This window comes from Dermacentor andersoni, chromosome 1, assembly GCF_023375885.2.
Source record: "Dermacentor andersoni chromosome 1, qqDerAnde1_hic_scaffold, whole genome shotgun sequence".
Lineage (NCBI taxonomy): Eukaryota > Metazoa > Arthropoda > Arachnida > Ixodida > Ixodidae > Dermacentor > Dermacentor andersoni.
Window position 1 is genome coordinate 35523922 of NC_092814.1, and position 19888 is coordinate 35543809.

The 19888-nt window shown below is 48.6% G+C and overlaps 1 protein-coding gene and 1 long non-coding RNA gene across 8 annotated transcripts in view; one reads left to right on the forward strand and one right to left on the reverse strand.

Annotated features, from left to right (window-relative positions):
• The window catches only part of LOC129380429 (uncharacterized), a 109243-nt gene extending 107599 nt beyond the window's left edge, over positions 1–1644 (reverse strand). For all 3 annotated transcript variants that reach the window (XR_008608441.1, XR_008608443.2, XR_008608442.1), the window contains exon 1: positions 761–1644. This is a non-coding gene — a long non-coding RNA (uncharacterized lncRNA). The remainder of the gene's footprint in view (positions 1–760) is intronic.
• LOC126545767 (sushi, von Willebrand factor type A, EGF and pentraxin domain-containing protein 1-like) overlaps positions 1–19888 on the forward strand; it is a 185683-nt gene that overhangs the window by 62324 nt on the left and 103471 nt on the right. For all 5 annotated transcript variants that reach the window (XM_050193740.3, XM_055061312.2, XM_055061313.2 and 2 more), the window contains exons 4-9: positions 1659–2060; positions 3933–4077; positions 4122–4273; positions 5714–5905; positions 6797–6915; positions 16418–16706. In XM_050193740.3, the coding sequence (XP_050049697.2) occupies positions 1659–2060; positions 3933–4077; positions 4122–4273; positions 5714–5905; positions 6797–6915; positions 16418–16706 (1299 nt within the window). The remainder of the gene's footprint in view (positions 1–1658; positions 2061–3932; positions 4078–4121; positions 4274–5713; positions 5906–6796; positions 6916–16417; positions 16707–19888) is intronic.

Below are 19888 nucleotides of genomic sequence, written 5' to 3' on the forward strand. Positions count from 1 at the left end.
AATTCACGTGTTCCATGCTTCACAAAAAATGTACACCTCTGAAGAAACTTATCTCTCATTATTGTGCCAGGCTACTGCCTGCTGCCCACGGAAAGAATTACCGAGCTTAGCGCGTGCCGTCTGCTTATCGCTGCGAAGATTGCCTTACCCCGAATTCACCACTTTGTCTTTTGAGCGAATGAAACCTGATAAGAAGCTACTCGGGTCGGAGTGAAAGCCCGGTAGTGAAATTGTAACAGCATACCGAGGTGGTCGCTGTATGCGTTTTACTGCGACCGCAGTTAGAGCTCAAAACTGGATATGCGGCACCCGTCATTCGGTTACTGACGGCCGCAGGCCGTTGCCGTTATCGTGTCCTCAGCTCGACTGATATCCGGTTAATTAACCTCCCTGCCTTTCCTCTTCATCTCTCTCAGCTCGGCTTAACCTTCAGCATAGGGCAAAATCAAAGCTTTTTCCGTCCACCATGCCACTGGGATTAAAAATTATGTGGCTGCAGCAGTGTACAGGGGGGAGGTATAGGCGCGCTAATTATTGCGTTCGCCATTTATTAATTTGTGATTTGACGTCCCACACACACTGAAGGCGGCGGCGTTTGTGCATATATATATTTCGGAGGCCGCAAAAAGAAACGCTGCTGTTGAAGAGCACGACATTGTACGCATCGCAAAAAAGCATGCAGTTCTTTGACAAGACGGCGCTATCTGCTGTAAGAACCTGCTGCTGTCGCAGTAAATGACTTCAGCACAACAGGACTCACCGAAGTCCAATGTTTCCGTCCTGCAGTTCATTGCGATGGCGGTTTAGGCTTTCGGGCGTTGTTTATTTGCAGGATGCATGATCTTCCACCTTCGCTGTATTTGGCACGCACTGCAATAGGATTTCACAATTTAATTCTGGCGTATCACGCGCCAAAAACACAATCTGATTATGAGGCATGGTGTAGCGGGGGACTCCGGATTAATTTTGACCACCTGGGGTTCTTTAACGCGCACCCAGTGCACGGCACGGTACACGTGCGTTTTTGCATTTCGGGCCGACCGGAATGCGACCGCCGCCGCCGCTGAGATTTTATCAGTCCAAAAGCATTTGCTGGTGTGATCAACTTAATTGGTTGAATAGTGGCGGGCTGCTTGTTGCACCTGTATTAGAGGAGTGCTTGCTTCTCCGTGTAACGTTTGTAAAGAGAAAAATGATGCGATGTGCAGACACAGAGTACTTCGGTATTTCAAAAATAAAAACGAAAGGAGGGGTTGGTGATACTCGGATTGTACCGGTAGTGTGGTCTTGTCGGAGGCTGTCGAGGATAGTTCTGACTTCGCTGAAGAAATTGAAAGGCAACAACGCTTGTCCGATTGGGCTGCATGATCGTTTTTTCAGCAGGTATGTTTATTTATCCTGTTTCGGAAATATCTATTGCGCTCTTTGATATAATCATGTGTAGAATCAGAAAAACGCAGCGCATATGTGTAGTCGTTCTTCATTAGTTTTCGTCTTCCCCTTCCAAATGAAACGCCCACTAGCCCTACGTCGACCCCTTATGATATGTAGAATACCGGCTGTAAAACAGGAAGGATAACTTCACCAGTCTTCCAACATGACTTGTTTGGGACTGTAAGTGTCGTAAGTTGATGCCATCTGCGGTTCCCTGTGTCCAGGCACGAAGGGCAAAGACAGCCATATCAGTTTGGACTCGAGACCGTCATCAGGACCGCTGCCATACAGCGCGCCTTACGAGGACCGAGCGCAGCCCACACCGTCGGGCCACAGCACCAGGCGACACCAAAGGCATCAGCATCTAAGGCGGACGCACAGTCACAGGGTGCCAGACATAATTTATAGCTTCGGCAGCCAGTCGGCGGCCAAGCTTCTTTACAGGGGAAAAGGCTACCACGTCGGGCCCTACACAGGCTATGTGGACGTGTGGACGATACCGCGCCAATCTCGACCGCAGTACTTGCCTCCGCCTCGACTGACGCCATCCCCGTCGCCACCACCTTCGCCGCCGCATCTTCAGCGACAGGAGGAGCACTTCCCGGAGGGAACCGCCTTCGCCAGAGGTACGGCACCGTGCGATTTTGCCACGTCGGTGAACCGTGAAAATCAAAGCATGGTATACAGGGTGTGCCAGCTAACTTTAGCCAGAGTTAAAAAAAATATGTAAATGCCACGTAGCTGGACAGAGCAAATGTAATTTTTTTTTGCCGTCACTGGGAGATACTGAAATTATTTTTTTTTCATTCCACCTAATTAGAAATTAGTCATAATTAATTTCTCAAATATTATTAGTTGAAGAATGTCTGAGAAGATTGTAGAGCGACATGAAAAACTCCCGATACAGCTTTCTGTTTCTCGATACGGGCTACATAAGTGTTTTTCCGAGCGTGAAAGAAGCGCGCGAATGCACGCGAAATTTGCCGCGAGAATGACCGCTCGAGGCACTTTGCGTGTATTCGCGGGATTCTTTCACGCTCAAACAAAAAAAAAACACTTTTATACAGCACTTATTGAGCGACAGAAAGCTGTATCGGGAGTTTTTCATGTCGCTCTACAATCTTCTCATTGACACTTTTCATCTAACTATAATATTTGAGAGGTTGATAATTTAAATAAGACTAATAATCTAGTTAGACGTAATGAAAAAAATAATTTGAGTATCTCCAAGTGGCGGCAAACATTACCTTTGCTCTGTCGAGCTACGTGGCATTTGCATATATTTAAACTCTGGCTAAATTTAGCTGGCGCGTCCTGTATCATATGCGCATATAACATGCTCTACATATATATCCACGTACAGTCGTTTTATGTATGTGTCGCATGTATGTACAAGAATGAGTGTATAGCATCATAATATCCGAAAAACACTAAATCTAGAAGAGTCAAGTAGTAGCTGGCGCCGTATTCGTGCGCCAACGTCTCCTTTCTGGTCAAGGAAAATGCAAGGGTGCGTAAAAATGATCCGCATATTTATCAGTCACTTCTGCCGGCCGAACTCTCGTAATACCTTCCCACACGTCTGTTGTACAAGCTGTGTCATTTCAATTGCAGCTGCGGTGAGAAATGCGATGACTATCCCAGTTTTGACTTGCGCAAATGAAGAGCAGATGTGCTGCAGTTTGTTTTTTGTCGTCTTACGACGAATGAAGTCTTGTGCATATAATGTATATTCTTTTTCTTCACCAAATGTGCTTGAGCATATACCGATCTTCAATGAAGCGCGCAGGAGTTTCTGCCATGAAGGTTGCTATGTGTTTTTTTCTGGGGTTTACCATCCAAAAGCAACACTCTGGCTAAGAGAGTCACAGTAATGGTGGTGGTCTCCAGATTCATTTTAACCAGTTGAAGTTCTTTAATGTGCACGTGATACTTCTCACACAAGCGTTTTCACGTTCCGCCCCATCAAAATGTGGCCTCAGCGGGCAGGAATCGAAACCGCCGGCTCCTGCCCAGCCATAAAGGATCTAGATGCATTTCCCTACCCTGCGCATCGACTCGCCGTTCAGTGTAGTATAAGCTGACTTTCTGAAATCTCAAAACGACAAATAAAAACGTGCGTTTATTATTTTTCTCTCCGTTTTGTTAGTACTTTCGCACGTCTCTTCTAATTGCCGTTACATGTGAAACCATAATAGCCAGTCATCTTTACGCCCTGTTTAGTGCACTGTCAAACGTATGCAAGCCAAGCAGCTTGCGACCGGAAATCACTCGGGGAAGTGGAGAAGGGCAGCTACGGGATTCCCGATTCTCCCAAAAACAACCCTCACCCTCAGTCTCGAGAGCTTCGGAGCTTCAGATGTACCACAGAGGCACCGGAAATTGGTTCGCAGCAACTCTAGTGACATGTATTGCAGCTAAGGATGCGCATATGCCCGCAGTTTAGACGTTTACCATTGAGAAAACTTGACGCACATTTTTACGTTGTGCCCACACAGTGCTGATCGCGCCCGAACCGAGCAACGCCGTGTCGCCCGCCGAGCCGCGGACGTGCCTTCGCTGTCCCAAGGACCGCACGGTGTGGGTGGGGCCGGGCTTCTCGTGCGCCGAGGTGCCCAAGCCTCGGTTGCGCCCTTGCTCCAGGTGGGTCGGGCCGGGGCGCAGCAGCGCGGGACTCCTCTCTCTAGGCTTGCGTCTCTTCCAGGAGAAGTGCGCATGACAGCCACCGCGGGGCCGCAGCCGGGCTCACTCGTCATGGAGGGTGTCTACCAGATGGGCTTTACGTTCCAGGCGCCAGGCATTGCGCCCCAGAGTTGTCACTACAAGCTCAGGGTCAAAGGTAAGCACCCGCCATTCGCGTGTGTTCTTAAGTGAAAGTCTTTGCTGCAAAAGATTTCGTTCGATCGACGTAGTTGCCGACGTAGATTTGAGCGTCACGGGGCGCACAACGCGCGCCATATAGCATTCGTGAATGCGTGCGATGTGGTGATTTCCTTCTGCGTAGCTTCCTGAGTGGCGGCACTCCCACGTGGCTACTCTCAGCAGATCGCCTATTGTGGTAGCTGGTGTGATGAGCGACGTGCCGTTAACACACACTTCTTGGCAGTCCCTGCGCGTGGCTCCACACTTGGCACGAGCTACGCTCTTTGGGAAGTCAACAGACTGTACGCGTTGTAGCCTTGGCACATGAACGGAGAATGCGAAGCGGGATCTTGCGCTTTGGAACGGACGTCGCATAGGAGCTCTGATGACTTCATTCGTATCACGTAAGGTAGCTGCGCTCCGTTGCTCGCACGTAGAGCTGCTGCCAAGGGTAATCGCACGGGGCCAGGAAAAAGACGGACCATTATGGAAACAGGGTGCCGGCCAAGTTCTCACGACGCATGTGTTTGCACCTGGAAGCACTGCAGTTTCTGCTTGGGCAGCTTACACGTATGAAGTTAAAAGAAAGTTTTTGCCGGTGGCACTTCTGAACGTTGTTCCGTTTCCATGCAGATAGTCCAAGTGCACTGGTGGCTGGCGACTTGAAATCTATAGAAACACATGTAGGCGGTACCTTAAATTGCCACTGACCACGATACATTGCGTCGTTGTAATAAAAGTTTATTCGATCATATTTTCGTTCTATTTGGCAAGAAGTATGACCGAATAAACTTGCTTCACTTCTGTATATGATGTCTATAGCATGTTCTTTTAGTAAGCTTGTACGTACGCTGCTGATTGTACCTTAGTGTTTCCTGCAGTCATCAGATGGCTGTAGAGAAAAAAGTCTGAGAAAGATTAGCTCCACAAAAGGCAAAACTTTAACAAAGGGAGCAAGAAGTCATAGGACGCACCGGTCGTATGAATGTGTCTGTAGCTAACAGCGATGTCACCATATTATTAGCATACTAACACTCGCATTTCCAATGATCGATTATTGGTTACTTGATTGCAGGTAATGTTTTCACCTTAAAACAGCTCAACTACATTAAATTTGCTTATTGTTTTTCAGTTTCTTTAAGTGGAATGGGAGTACATCTCCGACGCTTGTAAATTAAGCGCGCAAGTTCGAAACGAGCAAAAAACAAGAATGTTGCTTGAGACGTCCTATGTCTTCGCGCATGTATTTCGCACAAATCAAAATATTGGCGAGCTAATCTAGTCGTTGAAGCGCATTTTTGTAATACTGCAGTTCCCAACTGTGGCAAAGTAGCAGTGATCCTGTTCCTGCGGGTCTGAGCGCACCGGATCGGCGATCATCTCTATACGTCAACTGTGCTTTTCGATCCGTTTCCAGTGCGTCGCTGTCCAGCGCTGCAACGACCCCACAACGGGGGCGTGCGTTGCAGCCGAGGCCGCCACTGGGGCAGCCGGTGTCGCTTCTTCTGCAAACCGGGCTACGCGCTCGAACAGCGGGTGGCAGCTCGCTGCGCCATTCATGACGGCGTGCGGGTCACCTGGACGCCCCACCCAGCGCCCGTCTGCAGGGGTGAGGATTGCGTCCCTACGTCAGGAGGCCTAGCATGCTGTCTATACTATACACGGACAAAAGGGTCTTGCATTCAAAAGCAGGGTTCACTGCTACAGGTTCTGCGCTGCAGTGGCTTCTACCCATAAAAAATTGCCAGCCGAATTTGACGCCCTTCATCATCGTCCCTAAAAATCGTCATTAAGGGTTATGATTCAGTTCGGCAAGCTTAATGAGTTGTGTTTTCATATATTTGGTACATTACGTGGTCAGTGTGCGATTATGTAAAAATGGTGAACGCCTTAAGAAAAAAATTAGCGGCACGTAGGTTAAGCACTTCAACCATCAAAGACTTGCAGGCATTGAGTACGGTTGCGCAAGACAACACGAGGACAAGAAAGGAAACGGGACGGGTGCTAACTCACAACTGTATCCAGCTACACAAAACGCAGCTGTAACCTTACAATGCGCATGTGCGCATCAAGAGCGAAAAAATGCAAGGCCTAACAAAGGGACGCGATCGAAATTCCTCCCAAGCGAAGTGCAAACATGCACCCAAGCTTATACTTGTCCTCGCGCGTACAAAAGCAGAAACTTTGCTGTACAAGTGATTATTCGCACTTTTACAGCGTGCGCACTGACACGAGTAGCCTTTTTTTTTTTCGTGTACGCCGAGAATTAAGATAGGTGCGGATACATCAAATGGCTTACTTAATTTCGCCGCGTAATGTGATTAAAGAGCGAATAGGGAAGCTACCAAATACATTTCTGAAGGCTCAAATGGGCGTTGGACCTCTATATCGGTGCCATTTTCTTGGATTAGCTGACGAGGCTGTATAAAACGTCACGCGTAGGAAGGAACATTACAGTTTATTACGTTTTCAGTCTTAATATTTTCTCCGAACTTTTCAGCGAAGAATGATTGGGCACCGAGCGCCACGACAAACGCCATCGTCCCGGATACGGTCATGCCGACTCGGCCCGCAACAGAGGCCAGCGTGCCCACGACGCCTTCGAAGAAAGTGTTTCCTGTAAGTCTCGTGTTCCTGTTCACAAACGTTCACTGGCTGAAAGCGTCCCTTCAAGTAAAGAGTTGGTCCCTCAGTGAAAAATATACTTGGCCATAATAATTTCATGACAGCAACGCCTCATCTACGCTTTCCGTGCCGTCGAGAACTACTCTTCGTCCATTGATTGCAATTGGTCAATGACAAAGCTTGACTCTATGACGGCCATCTATGCTTACTGCTGTTTGCTATTGTTGCCGAACAGATTTATCGGGGATATGATTCGCACTGGGGTGAAAGGGACGGTGCACAATCAAGAGGTATAGGCACTGCCATATCACTTCCTGGATTGCCAGATGCGTAACCAGCTATATACGTTGGGCGAATTGCGCTAGTGGGCTCATGCATGTCGCCTGCTAAGCAAGCAAGCAGTCTTCTGCAGTCACGCGATCCACTAGCGTCACATGTCAGCCATGTTGACCGCCCAGATGCATTGTCGTAGGCAAGGGCGCACGCACAGTGCATCAAAAACTTCCCGCGTCAGAAAGCCTGATATGTGCCCCAATGACCACACGATGTCGGGCGTTTTCGTTGCCTATAAGCTACCTGCGTGCTTAGTTTTGTTCATTGTTAGAAAGGTGATGCTCGCGAGCTGACTTAAGTATTTCTTGGAGTGGTTCTCCAGTGTTTATAGAGTGCTGCGCATTGTTACACGCTGCCTTGTAGCGACACTGCCGCCAATGGACAGCACTGTTACATGCTGCCTTGTAGTCACACTGTCGGCAATGAATAGTTTCGACTGCTTGTTAAGAATGTCTTGTCCCTTAGTACGCGGCAAAAATTTATCCTCGGGAAAATCTGCTCCAGTCAGCGACTTCGTGAGGAAGTTGTTCTTAAGCTGCCAAAAACATTTGCTTTGCTCGGGTGACACACAGCCGTAAAGCTAGTGCTTCATAACTGCATGTTTAATGTACATTGTTGTGTGTATACATAATGCATAATACATATACATAATGTGAGGGAATAGTGACGCTGCCGGTAATAAAAGGTTAAGTCCTTGTTAGGAACGTCTTGTCTGTCACAAAATTTATCCTCGAGAAAATCTGCTTCCGTAAATGCCTTCGTGAGCAAGTCCAGTTTTTAGAGCCCAGCTCTTAGGCGCCCGTTTCTGCGGCGAGCGTCCGCTTAACCGAGTGAACGAGCAAAGGATGAAAGGGCGAACGCGGAGCGCAGTGGATGATGAAAGCCGCGAGCGGGAAAGCGGTAGAGGAGGGTAATTGCGAAAGCGTGAGTAGAAAAGCATAGTGCGGCAACGATCACTACGAGATGGAGCCAGAGTAGCGCGAATCGCGTGGGAGGTCCATGCTGTGAATTGCGCCTACGCGTCACCCACGCGCTGCCTCTCGCGATCGTCCGATTAGTGAGGCAGTCGCCCCACACTTCGCTCCGTTTGCAACGTGCCTCACGAGACACATTGTCCGCGCCAGCCAATATGTCGTGTAATCAAAACACGCATAAAGCTGCGCTCGCATTTCGCATTAGAAAGTATCGTACTCGTCGGCAATTTCTTTTTTTTTAGTTGCCAAGAACATTTGCTTTGCTGGGGTAACATGCAGCCGTATGGTTCGTGTCCCGACACCCTAAAGTATTTGCTTTGCTGGAGTGAGGCACAGCTGTAAAGCTTGTTGTCCTAACTGTGTTTTAAAGTTTAATTATACCTGTGGGTTAAATGTGTGTTTTAATTTACATAATGTGATGGGGGGGGGGGGGGCAACAGTTTTTGAAAGAAACAACGCCAATGCGCGCCAACAATGCCAACAGAATCCGCGCCAAGCGCGGACCTTGCTCGGGTGACACACAGCCATGCTGTTTGTGTAGCGCAATCCTAAAACATGTGCTTTTCTGGCGTGACACAGCCGTTGCGATTATTTTTCCGCCAGCCTGGGTCACTGCTTCACAAGTATATGCTTTATTGAGATAAGTGCACGTTTTAAGGCGGTTAGCATTTATAGGGAAGTTCTCGGGCTGCATATCTATATATGTCTAACCGTTTTCATGCCAACTTTATCACAAGATCAATGGGTATGTGTGTTACTTGCGCTGCTCTTCCAAGAACCTCTTTGATGTTGACTTGGGTAACTAGGTATGTGCCAGGGGGTATGAATGTCGCATTAATGCGACTTTCATCGTTAGATTATTTCTGCCAGATTTTTAAAAAGCGAAGCATTTCTTTGTCTAGTCGAAACCAAGGTCAAACGCGAGGCCACGTAACGCACGGACTTTACGGCCGCGGCGCTAGATGGCGCAGTGTATGCAGTAAGAAGCGTAAGAAGCCCGAGAGGAGCCCAGCTGTATAGACGTTACGCCGTTGGCAATATCGTGTGTCGCTACATTGCTTCGATGCATGTTAATCACATTAACGTGACATTGATCGTTACATGGTTTCTGCCAGATTTTCCGTAAATGCCAAGCATTTCTTCGCCTAGTCGGAGCCAAGGTCAAACGCGAGGCCGTCCGGGTGCTCCCCCATGCGCCCGCCCGCACACTGCTACTGGCTTGGCGCCTCCTCTCCCTGATCCACTCGCCGGAACGGATGTGCGCGCCACAAATATACGTTGCTTCGTTGGGCTTTGTCGCACGTAGGCCTCTACTTGCAGATACCACAATCAGCCCTCGCATGTATCAAGCGGCAAAGGAGCGTAAGAATGCAAAGACCCTGCAGACACTGCGCAGGTATGCGATGCGTGCCGCAGTACCAAGCAGGAGGCGAAGCGACGGGCCGACGAGGTACGCGCGTCCGTGGAGCGCGAACAAGAGAAGCTCCGCGAGCGGCCCGCCATAGCGAACGGCCGCATCGCAGGCCGCCGAGTCCAAGTGTCGCCCATTGGAGGATCACCACTTGCGGGACGCAAACGCGTATTTTTCAAAAAACGGCCCTGGTTCCGATTGTGCGTCATCAGGGTGTCGCGGCCAGTGCATGTGACGGTCCTCGAATGAGCGTTTCCCAGGGAGGACGCGAGTTCGTTCGGGCTTTGTTTCACGTGCAGGGGAGAAATGCGATTGACTTAGACAATCATCAGTGATGGTTTCTTCCTCAATTGTTTTTTCGGTGCTTCTTCTTGTGGAAGCGGACAGACAGCGACCCACGCTACGCTGTTTTGGCGAACGCCGTTTAACAAGAATAGTGCTGCCTATTTCATCGAAAGCGAAACTGCAGATAACTAAGTCTCCTGTCACACGTTCCGGCACTAATAATAAACGAAAGGCTAGCTGAGGGTATGAAAATATACTTGTAAATATAAGAGATTTAAAGACACTTGCGAGCTTTAGCACCGCCGTACCACAATTATGGCAACCTGGTAGAGAAATGTACGTGTCTTAGCGCTTTTCATGGAGTTTGTTACGGCCTGCAGGAAGACACACCGTCGACGAGCCGTGCCGTCGTCCCTAGATTTATTCGGGAAGGCGGAGTGGCGGCTGCGTAGACCAGCCCAGTCGAGAATGCGGTCGTCTTATGCTCGTGATATGCGCGACACGTTGATGGCAGATGATGCCCAATAAAGGAGGTGACGCTACAGATTATCGCAGAAATTAAACCCAAGTGAATAAGTATGTCGCCTGGGTACAAAGTTGGCTGCCTGTCCAGGTCGACAACATGTTGGCACTGGTTAATGTTTCTAAAACTTGGGAAAAGATGATCCGGCGCTGCTGGTGACGCGGCAGATCGTTGCCTACGGGCTTGCCGGCAGAGTGGGGATAGTGGTTGCGGTGCGTTATTGTGCGCCTACACTTAGAACCGGCGTAGAAGGGGACGCCATAGTGCCAAAATCAGGAAGCGGACGAATGGTGGCCTCAGTGGCGGCGGATTCCCTAGACAGCTCTGTAAGCACGGGGTGGCAGAGTTTCAGAGCACCTAACGTCCGCAGCGTCGGCTTGAGTGTCGTATGGAAGATGGCATCGTGCGCTGATGGTAAAGTATACAGCTCTAGATGGAGTTAAGGCTGCTGCAGCGCAATAAACTGGTAGTGGATGACGTGGCGAAGGGCTCAGCAGCAAGCCGCACTGGTCCAAGGATCACGACACACGGCGGCCAGGTGAAAAGGGTTCGTAGGGCCGAGTGACACGGTGGAGGTTCTTGTCGCTTGGCGTGCGTCGGTGGAGGTTCCAAGAAAACGGGCAAGCCAGCTGTAGGGGCAAGGTCGTGGGACGGATGGCCAGTAAACGAGCTCATCGGCGGATGTCGAAGTTTCCCTGCTTAACGGGAGAACAGGCAGGGGGACGACGGATTAGCCAGGCGGTGGTGATGCCGATCGTGCGTTGCAGACGCCGGCGTTGACACCGCGGTCACCAATGTCACGGCTAGCACCTGTGATGTACCGGCACTCATGACGGGAAGAGGGTTCGCGGGCTATAACAACTGAGTCAGCGCATGGAAGGCAGCGGCCTAGTACTCCGAAGTAGCGCACCTATCGGTCCACCGGTCGCTAGCTGAAGGAAGGTGGTCTGCCTCTGCGCGGCGGGATGGCGCAGGAAGAGAGACCGTTGGGGGACCCACCTTTAGCGGTAGACGCCGAACGAGTTGGTGGAGACAGAGCCGGTACTTTGTGGTCAAGCTCTGGGAGCTGCAAGTGCCGGACTCCGTGTAGGCCAGCACCTCAGAGCGCAGAGCGTTGTAGGGCCGCACGCTGGTGGACGGGACGACGAAGACGGCACGTTTTCTGCCGGGATGGCGTCAAGGAGGATGGTGTATTTCACCGATTGCGCCCTGACGTCGTTCAGCGCCAGGATGGCGTCGAGCTGGGTGAACCATCCTCCGGGCCGAAACGGTGGGAGTGGCGGTTAGAGCCGCGGAAAGGCCATGGGAGCGGAAGGTGGAAGGCGCGTTTTCCCGGCCCACTATTGTAGAAAGACGCAACGTCGTCCGACGAGCCTTGCCTTCGTCTCTAAATTTATTCGGGAAGACTTCGGGCAGCGGTGCGGTGCGGTGGCTGCGTAGACCAGCCCAGTCGAGAGCGTGTTCTTGTGCTCGTGAGTCGAGCCACGCGATATACGCGGCGCAATGATGGCAGATGATGATGCGCAATGAAGGTGATGGCGCTGTACAGTCCTTTAGTTCGCTTTATTAGAGATGCCTGTTTCACTCAGAGGTGGTCTTACGTATCCTTCCGTTATCTGTAAAGCTAAAAGCACTGGATTTTCATTATTCTTCAACTCCGGTATCCGCGGGTATTGCTTAAATGAGCAGCTGTTGGCCTCCCTGCCCTCCTGCATCATTTAATTCGTTTTCTTACACATGCAGCACGCTCGGCAGCTATGAAAGAAAAGTTATATGTGAAGAAGCGTACTCCATGGTTTCTCTAGTCTTTCAGTTTTCACAACCCTTGACAACACACAGAAGTACAAACAAATGCAAGATCAACTACAGTCTTCTCGCTTTCGGAGCCGTCGTTACAGATCTGAAAAATCCTGCGACGAAATGAAACTAAAACGCACTGTAAATTCTATGAAACAGCTTTGAAAAATTGTAGTTCGATGAAACCATTCAGTGAGGTGACGTTCCTTGATACGGCCTCTGCAAAATGGCTCTCAATGAAAGGATGTTTACTAATCTTTCCGATATCAAACGAGAACAGAACCATTTTTTAAATCAACAAGCAGTGCAATACTTTCAGATATTAACGTGTCAGGGCACACTAAAATTTGGATGACATGTCTAAGATGTACTTGAGCAATATACGTTGCAGGGCTACTTGGCGCGTTGCAGTAAATAAGAAGACTCCTGCACGAACCGGACGACCGCAAAAGAGATACACACAGGACAGCGCCCACCCTGCCTATGTGTGTATCCCTTTTGTGTTTGTCCGGCTCACGCAGGAGTCTACTTGGGTAATCCCTAAGGTGGAACGTATTTCACTAAAACCAGTTTTGATAAAACCTTCTTTCCTGCAGTAAAGTTTTTTTTCTCTCTTGGAGGAAATGGCGCTCGATGAAGCAGGTAGAACAAGACACCAGCCTATAGCCGTTTATGGAAGAATAGCAAGCTTATCAGTAAAACGCTCTCACGCAGCCACATAATTGGATATTTCATTATTAATTAGATACCATCATTTAAAGCTATGTATTTGCCTTGTGCCTTATCACCTATGTTGCCACTGCTCAACTGCTGCGCTACTATACCAGGGGCAGCCGCTGACGTGGGCACACGTGAGCCGCATATCAGAAAGGTATGCAAAAGACGCATGATCTAGCTATCGCCATTTTTACAGATATATTGCCGCCTATGTATCAGCATAAACGGTACTCTAAACAAAGAGCTCCGACCAGCGAGATACTTGGTGTCCCGTCGACCAAGATAAAGAAAATTAAACCCCTACAGACCAGGGTTGCTATTCTGAACACTGTCAAATTAGGCCATATTAAGTCCCAATTCTGCAATAGCGGTACTTCGAGCAAACCACAGAGGCCGCAGCCCTCTCCGCCAATGATATCTGACAAGATGTCTAAGTCAGTGATACAGCGGAGTTTGACAATGCCCAGATTAGCGGCCTCAGATTATGTAGTGCTTCTAGGGGCAGCATTCTTTTGCCGGCGACTGTGGCATCTGGCGAAAAGAGCGAAAGAACCGCGATAACACTCAGCCTGTTCTTATCGCCTGCTTGCCGCCAGCGTTCTCTCGCCATGGCTTTGTCGCCAGCTGTACCCTTCATCAAACCCACAGCCCAGCGCGGACTGCGCTGACAGCTAACCACAGGGGTCGAGATCAAGTGCGCTTGCTCTAAGCGGGTGTGCGAGATTAAAATATTCTTGTCTGTAGTCGGCTCTGTGTAACCCGCTGCTGTATAGCAGATATAAGCTCGAGACACACGTGAGTGAAGAAGAAAAGAAATGGTACGGCGCGACATTACATTCTATGCGCAATATGTTGGTAACATGTGCGAATCTGTTCACGCTTGTCGGCAATGTGTACGCTGTTGCTGATACTAGCCATGCGTACGCATACATAGGATATATCTTGCATAAGGGTACCATGTGTTTGTTGCTAAATACCATCATATTCGTCACATCACTGATATACCAACTCCATTCCACAAGTTTCTACCGGGTTCCAACATCTTTTTTTTTCCCGGCGCGTCGTCTGGCAAATTTGGTTTCTTTAGCACGTTTTCTATTATTTTCGTGAAAAGAAAGATTTCAGGCCAACAGTACAAGTGTGCTCGTGTTGGTGGCTCTTGCCACACTGTCTCTCAAAGTATACAGCTTTCTGATCTGCAGGAGGCATAACACGACCACGCCTTCGTATTCACGGCGAATGACTGTATATATACCTCCAGATTTTAGCAGAGAACCATGGGCGTAAAGATCATCCTAAATGTCCAACGACGCGTCGAAAGAAGTCGCTCGACTGATGGAATTCCTTTGCAATCTGTTGAAAAACTCCTTGCAGCCTTCTTGGACAAGTTGTTGGCATTATTGTCAAGCCACGGGTCAACTGGTCTTCACGCGCTTGTGTTTCGTGCTTTAGGTGGCATACACAAGCACGTCTAAAATATTCGTTCCACAAAACGACGCTTAGCAAAATGAAAAGGTATCTGCTTCGACTGTTGGAGACTCTTGAAAGCTTGTGTGAAACTTGTTGGATGAGGCCGTTGGTACGACTAGTGTATGTTATGACGGAAGGGATGGCCTCTACTCGCGTGTACTTCAAGTTTTATTCGAGAAACATTTCACCTTGCTCGTACATCCGCTTAAAAGAACAAAAAGCATAACCGTATGAGCCGAAATTTTGGCTCCCAGTGCACATACAGCAAATACAGACCGACGAACAGCACTTCCAATTGGCAGTATCACGCCGAGTACGCCGGTTCTTGGGAGATCACCAAAGCTACGTATAGTATTATGCTTACCCACCATGGTTGCTCAGTGGCTATGGTGTGCGCTGCTGAGCACGAGGTCGCGGGATCGAATCCCGGCCACGGCGGCCTTATTTCTATGGGGGCGAAAACACCCGTGTACTTAGATTTAGGTGCACGTTAAAGAACCCCAGGTGGTCTAAATTTCCGGAGTCCTCCACTACGGCGCGCCTCATAATCAGAAAGTGGTTTTGGCACGTAAAACCACATAATTTAGGTATTATGCTTGGTCAATCCTGTGGGGGGAGATCATTGGCCTTTGCCAAAGGCAAGGGCTGATAACTCCACTTATGCCGTGGAATACTTTAGGTGTCCGCACTGACCGAGACAGTTATAGTGTGCATGACAGAACGATGTCACCCTACCATACACTAGGTAAAATATTTTTTTTACAGGGATATTCAACTCGCTAAAATTTAAGCGCACCGCAAGGGCAACTATGCCCCTAAGCGCCAGTTACACGCGTAGATCGGTATCTTTTTTTCCTTCGGGAAGAAACAATACCAACGCAACAAGAACGACGCCCAACTTCCTAGTGTGATATTTGCCCACGTTTCGCTTTTCTCCCCGTTGAACTCTGTGCTTCACCCAATAGCGGACGCAACAAAAGCGCTGAGATGTGATCCATGAATAATTCACGTGTGCTCAGCTCAAATCGGCTCGGCACACTCAGAAAATTATTCTAATGATCTGTTCGCGTGGTTTGAAAAAGAATCCCCGCCTGTCGAGGTCTGATGGATAACCTGTGTCCTGGATAATTCTAGCTCGTTGTCACGAATACACACAACGAGTGCGGTTATCAGGGTCGCTGTTTTGTCACTTTCGGCGGCGTTTCAGGGCTCGCTAGAAAAAAGGTCGTCCGACGCGTTTGCAACTGACTGCTCGCCCTCGGCTTCTCACGGTGTTGAAAATATAAAAATAGCACGCACCGTTCTCACTCCTCTCACTTCCGGGAACTCCTGAACAGAGCAGCTTGAAAGGCACATATAACATTGAAGATAGCTTGTCCGTGCACTGTATGCCCAGTACAAGACACGAAAAAAAAAAAAAGTACCGAACGTCTAAAGAAAGTTACGCCCATAACATCAATTGGCCATGAAATGTTCGTAGGCAGTCTTGACATAGAGTGCAGTCTTTTTCACTTTGTCAATATACTTAAGAGGAAGTGGAACGTCTTTACGCGGTACCGCCACGGCAAACGGCAGAGATTTTGCTCTGTTTTCAATGCGATCGTTCACGTCTCAAGCAACAGCGTGCTGCCTCGGGTGAAGCAATGACCACCGAAGTGTTCCGGAGGGAGCAGCTAAAAAAAAAAAAACGGAACGCATAAAAAGGACCAAGCAGCGTAGACCAGTGCCTTCATGGGGTCTGCCGCGTTACATTTTGCATACTTTGGAAAATAGAGCGAGTTTAATGGCACCTGGACATGTTAGCCTATAGTCGCATGGCCTAGTACACTGCAGGGTATGAACAGTGAACGCATATAATGGAGCGATTGTCTCAACTCTGAATGAACTGGGTGTCTGCCTTCATGTTTTATTTGCCTTGCTTTCTTTGCGGGTCTATCCGGCAGTCATTTTCGCCTTCGTCATGATGACGTTGCCCCTCGGCTGCAGGCCACCGGCTCCCCGCGGCCGCCGAAGCGCTGGAAGCAGCTGGCTTGTCGCTGGCCCAAGGCGCCGTTGCACGGATGGGTGTCGTGCGATCGCGGCGCGGCGCGCAAGGCCCGGGTCGTGGCCCGCGAGGGCACCCGCTGTCGCCAGGGGTGCCGGTGGGCGCCGCTGAGCGTCGTGACGCACTTCTCCTGCGTCGCGGGTGCGTGGCAAGGAAGGAAAGCCCTGGGCTGCACGGGACCCCCGGAGGCTTCGACAGAACCGGCACCCACGGAGCTGCCCCGGACAACAGGTTGGGGCTCGGCTAATTACCCTCGTTCGGCCCGCCTTTGGCAAAGGCTAAAGATAGACGAGGTTTCGTGTGTTCCTCTTCCGCGCACCGTTCCGCTATTTCTTCTTCGAGAGCCTAAAGTGGCGAGGACACACAAGTGCCTTCCTGTTCTCTGGTTCAATGGACGTCGTTTCATGCAACTTTTGTTGTATATTCTAATAAGATGGTGGTGAGAGGAAAGCAAGAGAGAGGTGAAACGGGCTCAGGTATCGCTCCGTACTATGTCTGCTTCTGCCATACAACGTGACCAAATGGCATGAGGAAATCGGGCAAAAAAAATTTGATCCACTAAATTGGCAATCTGTTCTTTGTTATTATTTTACTATTTGAGACGAGGACGTACGGTGGCGCCATCTTCCGGTAGCGTGCCTCTGACGTGGTATGTGGGATAACACGGCGCACTCATAATTCGGTTACCGGCGATCAAACGAAACACCGCACGGGTGGCTCACAGTGCAGTTCTGTGGCTTCACAACGCGGGAAGTTGGTAAACGCAATATGAGTGTACCTGGGCAAACTGCAGACCAAGAACACTATACACACGACGCATCTTCACAAAACACAATTCACAAGTGGGTCCGGCCCTCGCAACGGAGTCCAACGAGCTGGTATTTTGCGTGAAAGAAGCAATCAAATGTATTCTTGTTATACACTATAAATCAGCAGCCGAAGTCGTTTTAATGCAGCGATCGCACGAATTCTCAACGAGTGATTGAACGTGCGCGCACAATATCGTGTGATATTTCTATTTCGCTTTGAACGGTACCGCCTGTGTGTCTCGCTTTCTTTTTTTCTTTTTTCTTAGTTTGAACAGGTTCCTGCAAGGTCGCCAGTGAATGGTAATGTACTTCGATCCGCTCAAGTGAACATGAAGAGGCAGACATTACTTGAAGACATTACTTGACATTACATGAATACATCACTTGACATTACATGAAGAGGCAGACATTACTTGAATGACAAAATGAAGCGTCCATGTAGTTAATTAAAATGATGCACCAAAAGAAAACATAGTAAATTATACACTCATTTAAATTGCCGGAGTAAAACCGAGACATATTGAAGTCATATTTGCCTAACAGAAATACTGAGACTACAGCATCATGCGCTTTCGAGATATTGGTCCCCGAAATCTGCTAAACTATGCATTGGTGCTGCAATAATAGCTCGAAACCCTTTTTAAGCTCACGTGACACTTCCAACAGGAACATCAATGTATTTCGTACCACATTTTCGAGACGGTGTGACTTATGATGCTAATCATGGAATTTCCGCTGACAGGAGTGATTTCACAACTGCTCAATTTCAAGGTTTCTACATCTAACAATGTGAACAAATAAAAAGTTAATTAGTGAATCTTTCCAAGTATACCTACCTGTACATTGGGATTTTCTGTGGAAATAACGTCTGCCGCGCTTCAGGTCAGCCCTCTCGCAGGCCATAGGCGCTTTCAAATCGATGTTTACAGAAAGATCTTCACTATAACTAAATAATATGCATTATGCAAATAAATCAGTATACTACAAATGAGCCTGATTTTTGGCTAGGTGTACGAGTCCATGCCCGAAAAACGAGGAAGAAAGGACAATAAAGAGCGGACAGGAGACGGCGGTGTTTTCTCCGCCCCTGCCTAGTTGTCCACGGTGTAGTCTCGCTTTCCTTTTCTCCTCCCGAACGGGGTATGCCTGTACCTAATGCGCGCATTTGCATCATGCCGTGGGCTTTAGCTTGCAGCATATGAACATATTACAAGACAAAAGCGAATATTTTTCTGCGAACGCTCTCACCGATCTTCGAAAATAATTTCGCTGTGTAGCTAAGCCTTCGTGGCGCAACGGACATGCGATAGCCCTTCGCAATGATTCATTGTTTTTCTCTGAATTCTTTTTGATGGTTCAGTATTTATCATAGGTGGGTTGCGAGCTATAGCATCATTGAGGCTTCCCTAGTGTCGCCAGTACTTTCGTTCTCAGCTCGCACCCAGTTTAGAAGCATCCGACGCGGCAGCTATGCCCACGTGATCGCTCGTGCCACGTCACGCCGACTGCAGCGCCAGTCTCTCCAGTATAGAGGATCTTGCCTCCAATGCTTTTGTTGGCACGGAAAACTTGAGAACCCGTTTGACGAATCCTGTTCTGAAGATCTCCTTCAGTGTATCTTTTTCATGATGTTACGAATACTACGCAAATGCGCTCACAACAATGCTATTAAGGCGAGGACGTAAGCATGCGAAGATTTAACAAGTATGGACCACAATATCAGTTCCTTTTCAGTTACGGCATACTGTAGGCGACTTGTTTTCGCCAGTTCTGTTCAGTGTAGCGGGCAAAAAAAAAAAGAAACAACAAAAGTAATTCGTTCTTGTGGTTTGAGTCGGTCTTTTAATTAATTTTATTGAGAATATACTCTTTGATTGACTGCGCCCTAGTTCGATATTTAATTACTACGCAATTATGAAGACTCACTAGAATATGCACAAGGTCCTGCCACCTTAACTTTCATTCAATGGAGTCTCCACTGCCATGGAATAAAATTATGCGATTTTGATGCATTTAGTGACCCTACATCATAATTAGTGAATTCAGGGGGGGGGGGGAGGTATTTGTAATATTGTAACATAATATAGATGTACTAAACAAACGAAACCGACAGCGCTAAATCAAAATAAAAGAGCTAAGTGTACGGACATGTACGCTGGCGCAACCGCCTGCAGTGTGCGATGATCCGGAATTAGATTCAGGTGCTCAAAACTCGCAAATATTGTTAAGTGGGGTGATAGTATAAAATTCTGCACGCTGAAATAAGAGCTTCACACGTCGCATCAACTAAATTTTTGAAAAACGTTTGGAGAAACTCAATCGAAAAGATGCATGCGTGCACCAACCCTTACGGGTATTTTGTATCTATTTGGCTAAGCTAACTAGGGCCTTTACGACGTCTGTTTTTCTCCCGCTCAATTTTTTTTCTATAGTACCTGCAATAGTCCCCTTGTGGCCGATCTGGGCGACGTATAGCTAAGACAACAACCTGCTCATGTCTGTATTACTGCATTCTTACTTGAATCACACTAAACCAGCTCTCGTACAGCGCAGTATACCTCACTGAAAAGGCCAGAGGTGTGACAGGTGTCTGGACCTCCAGGT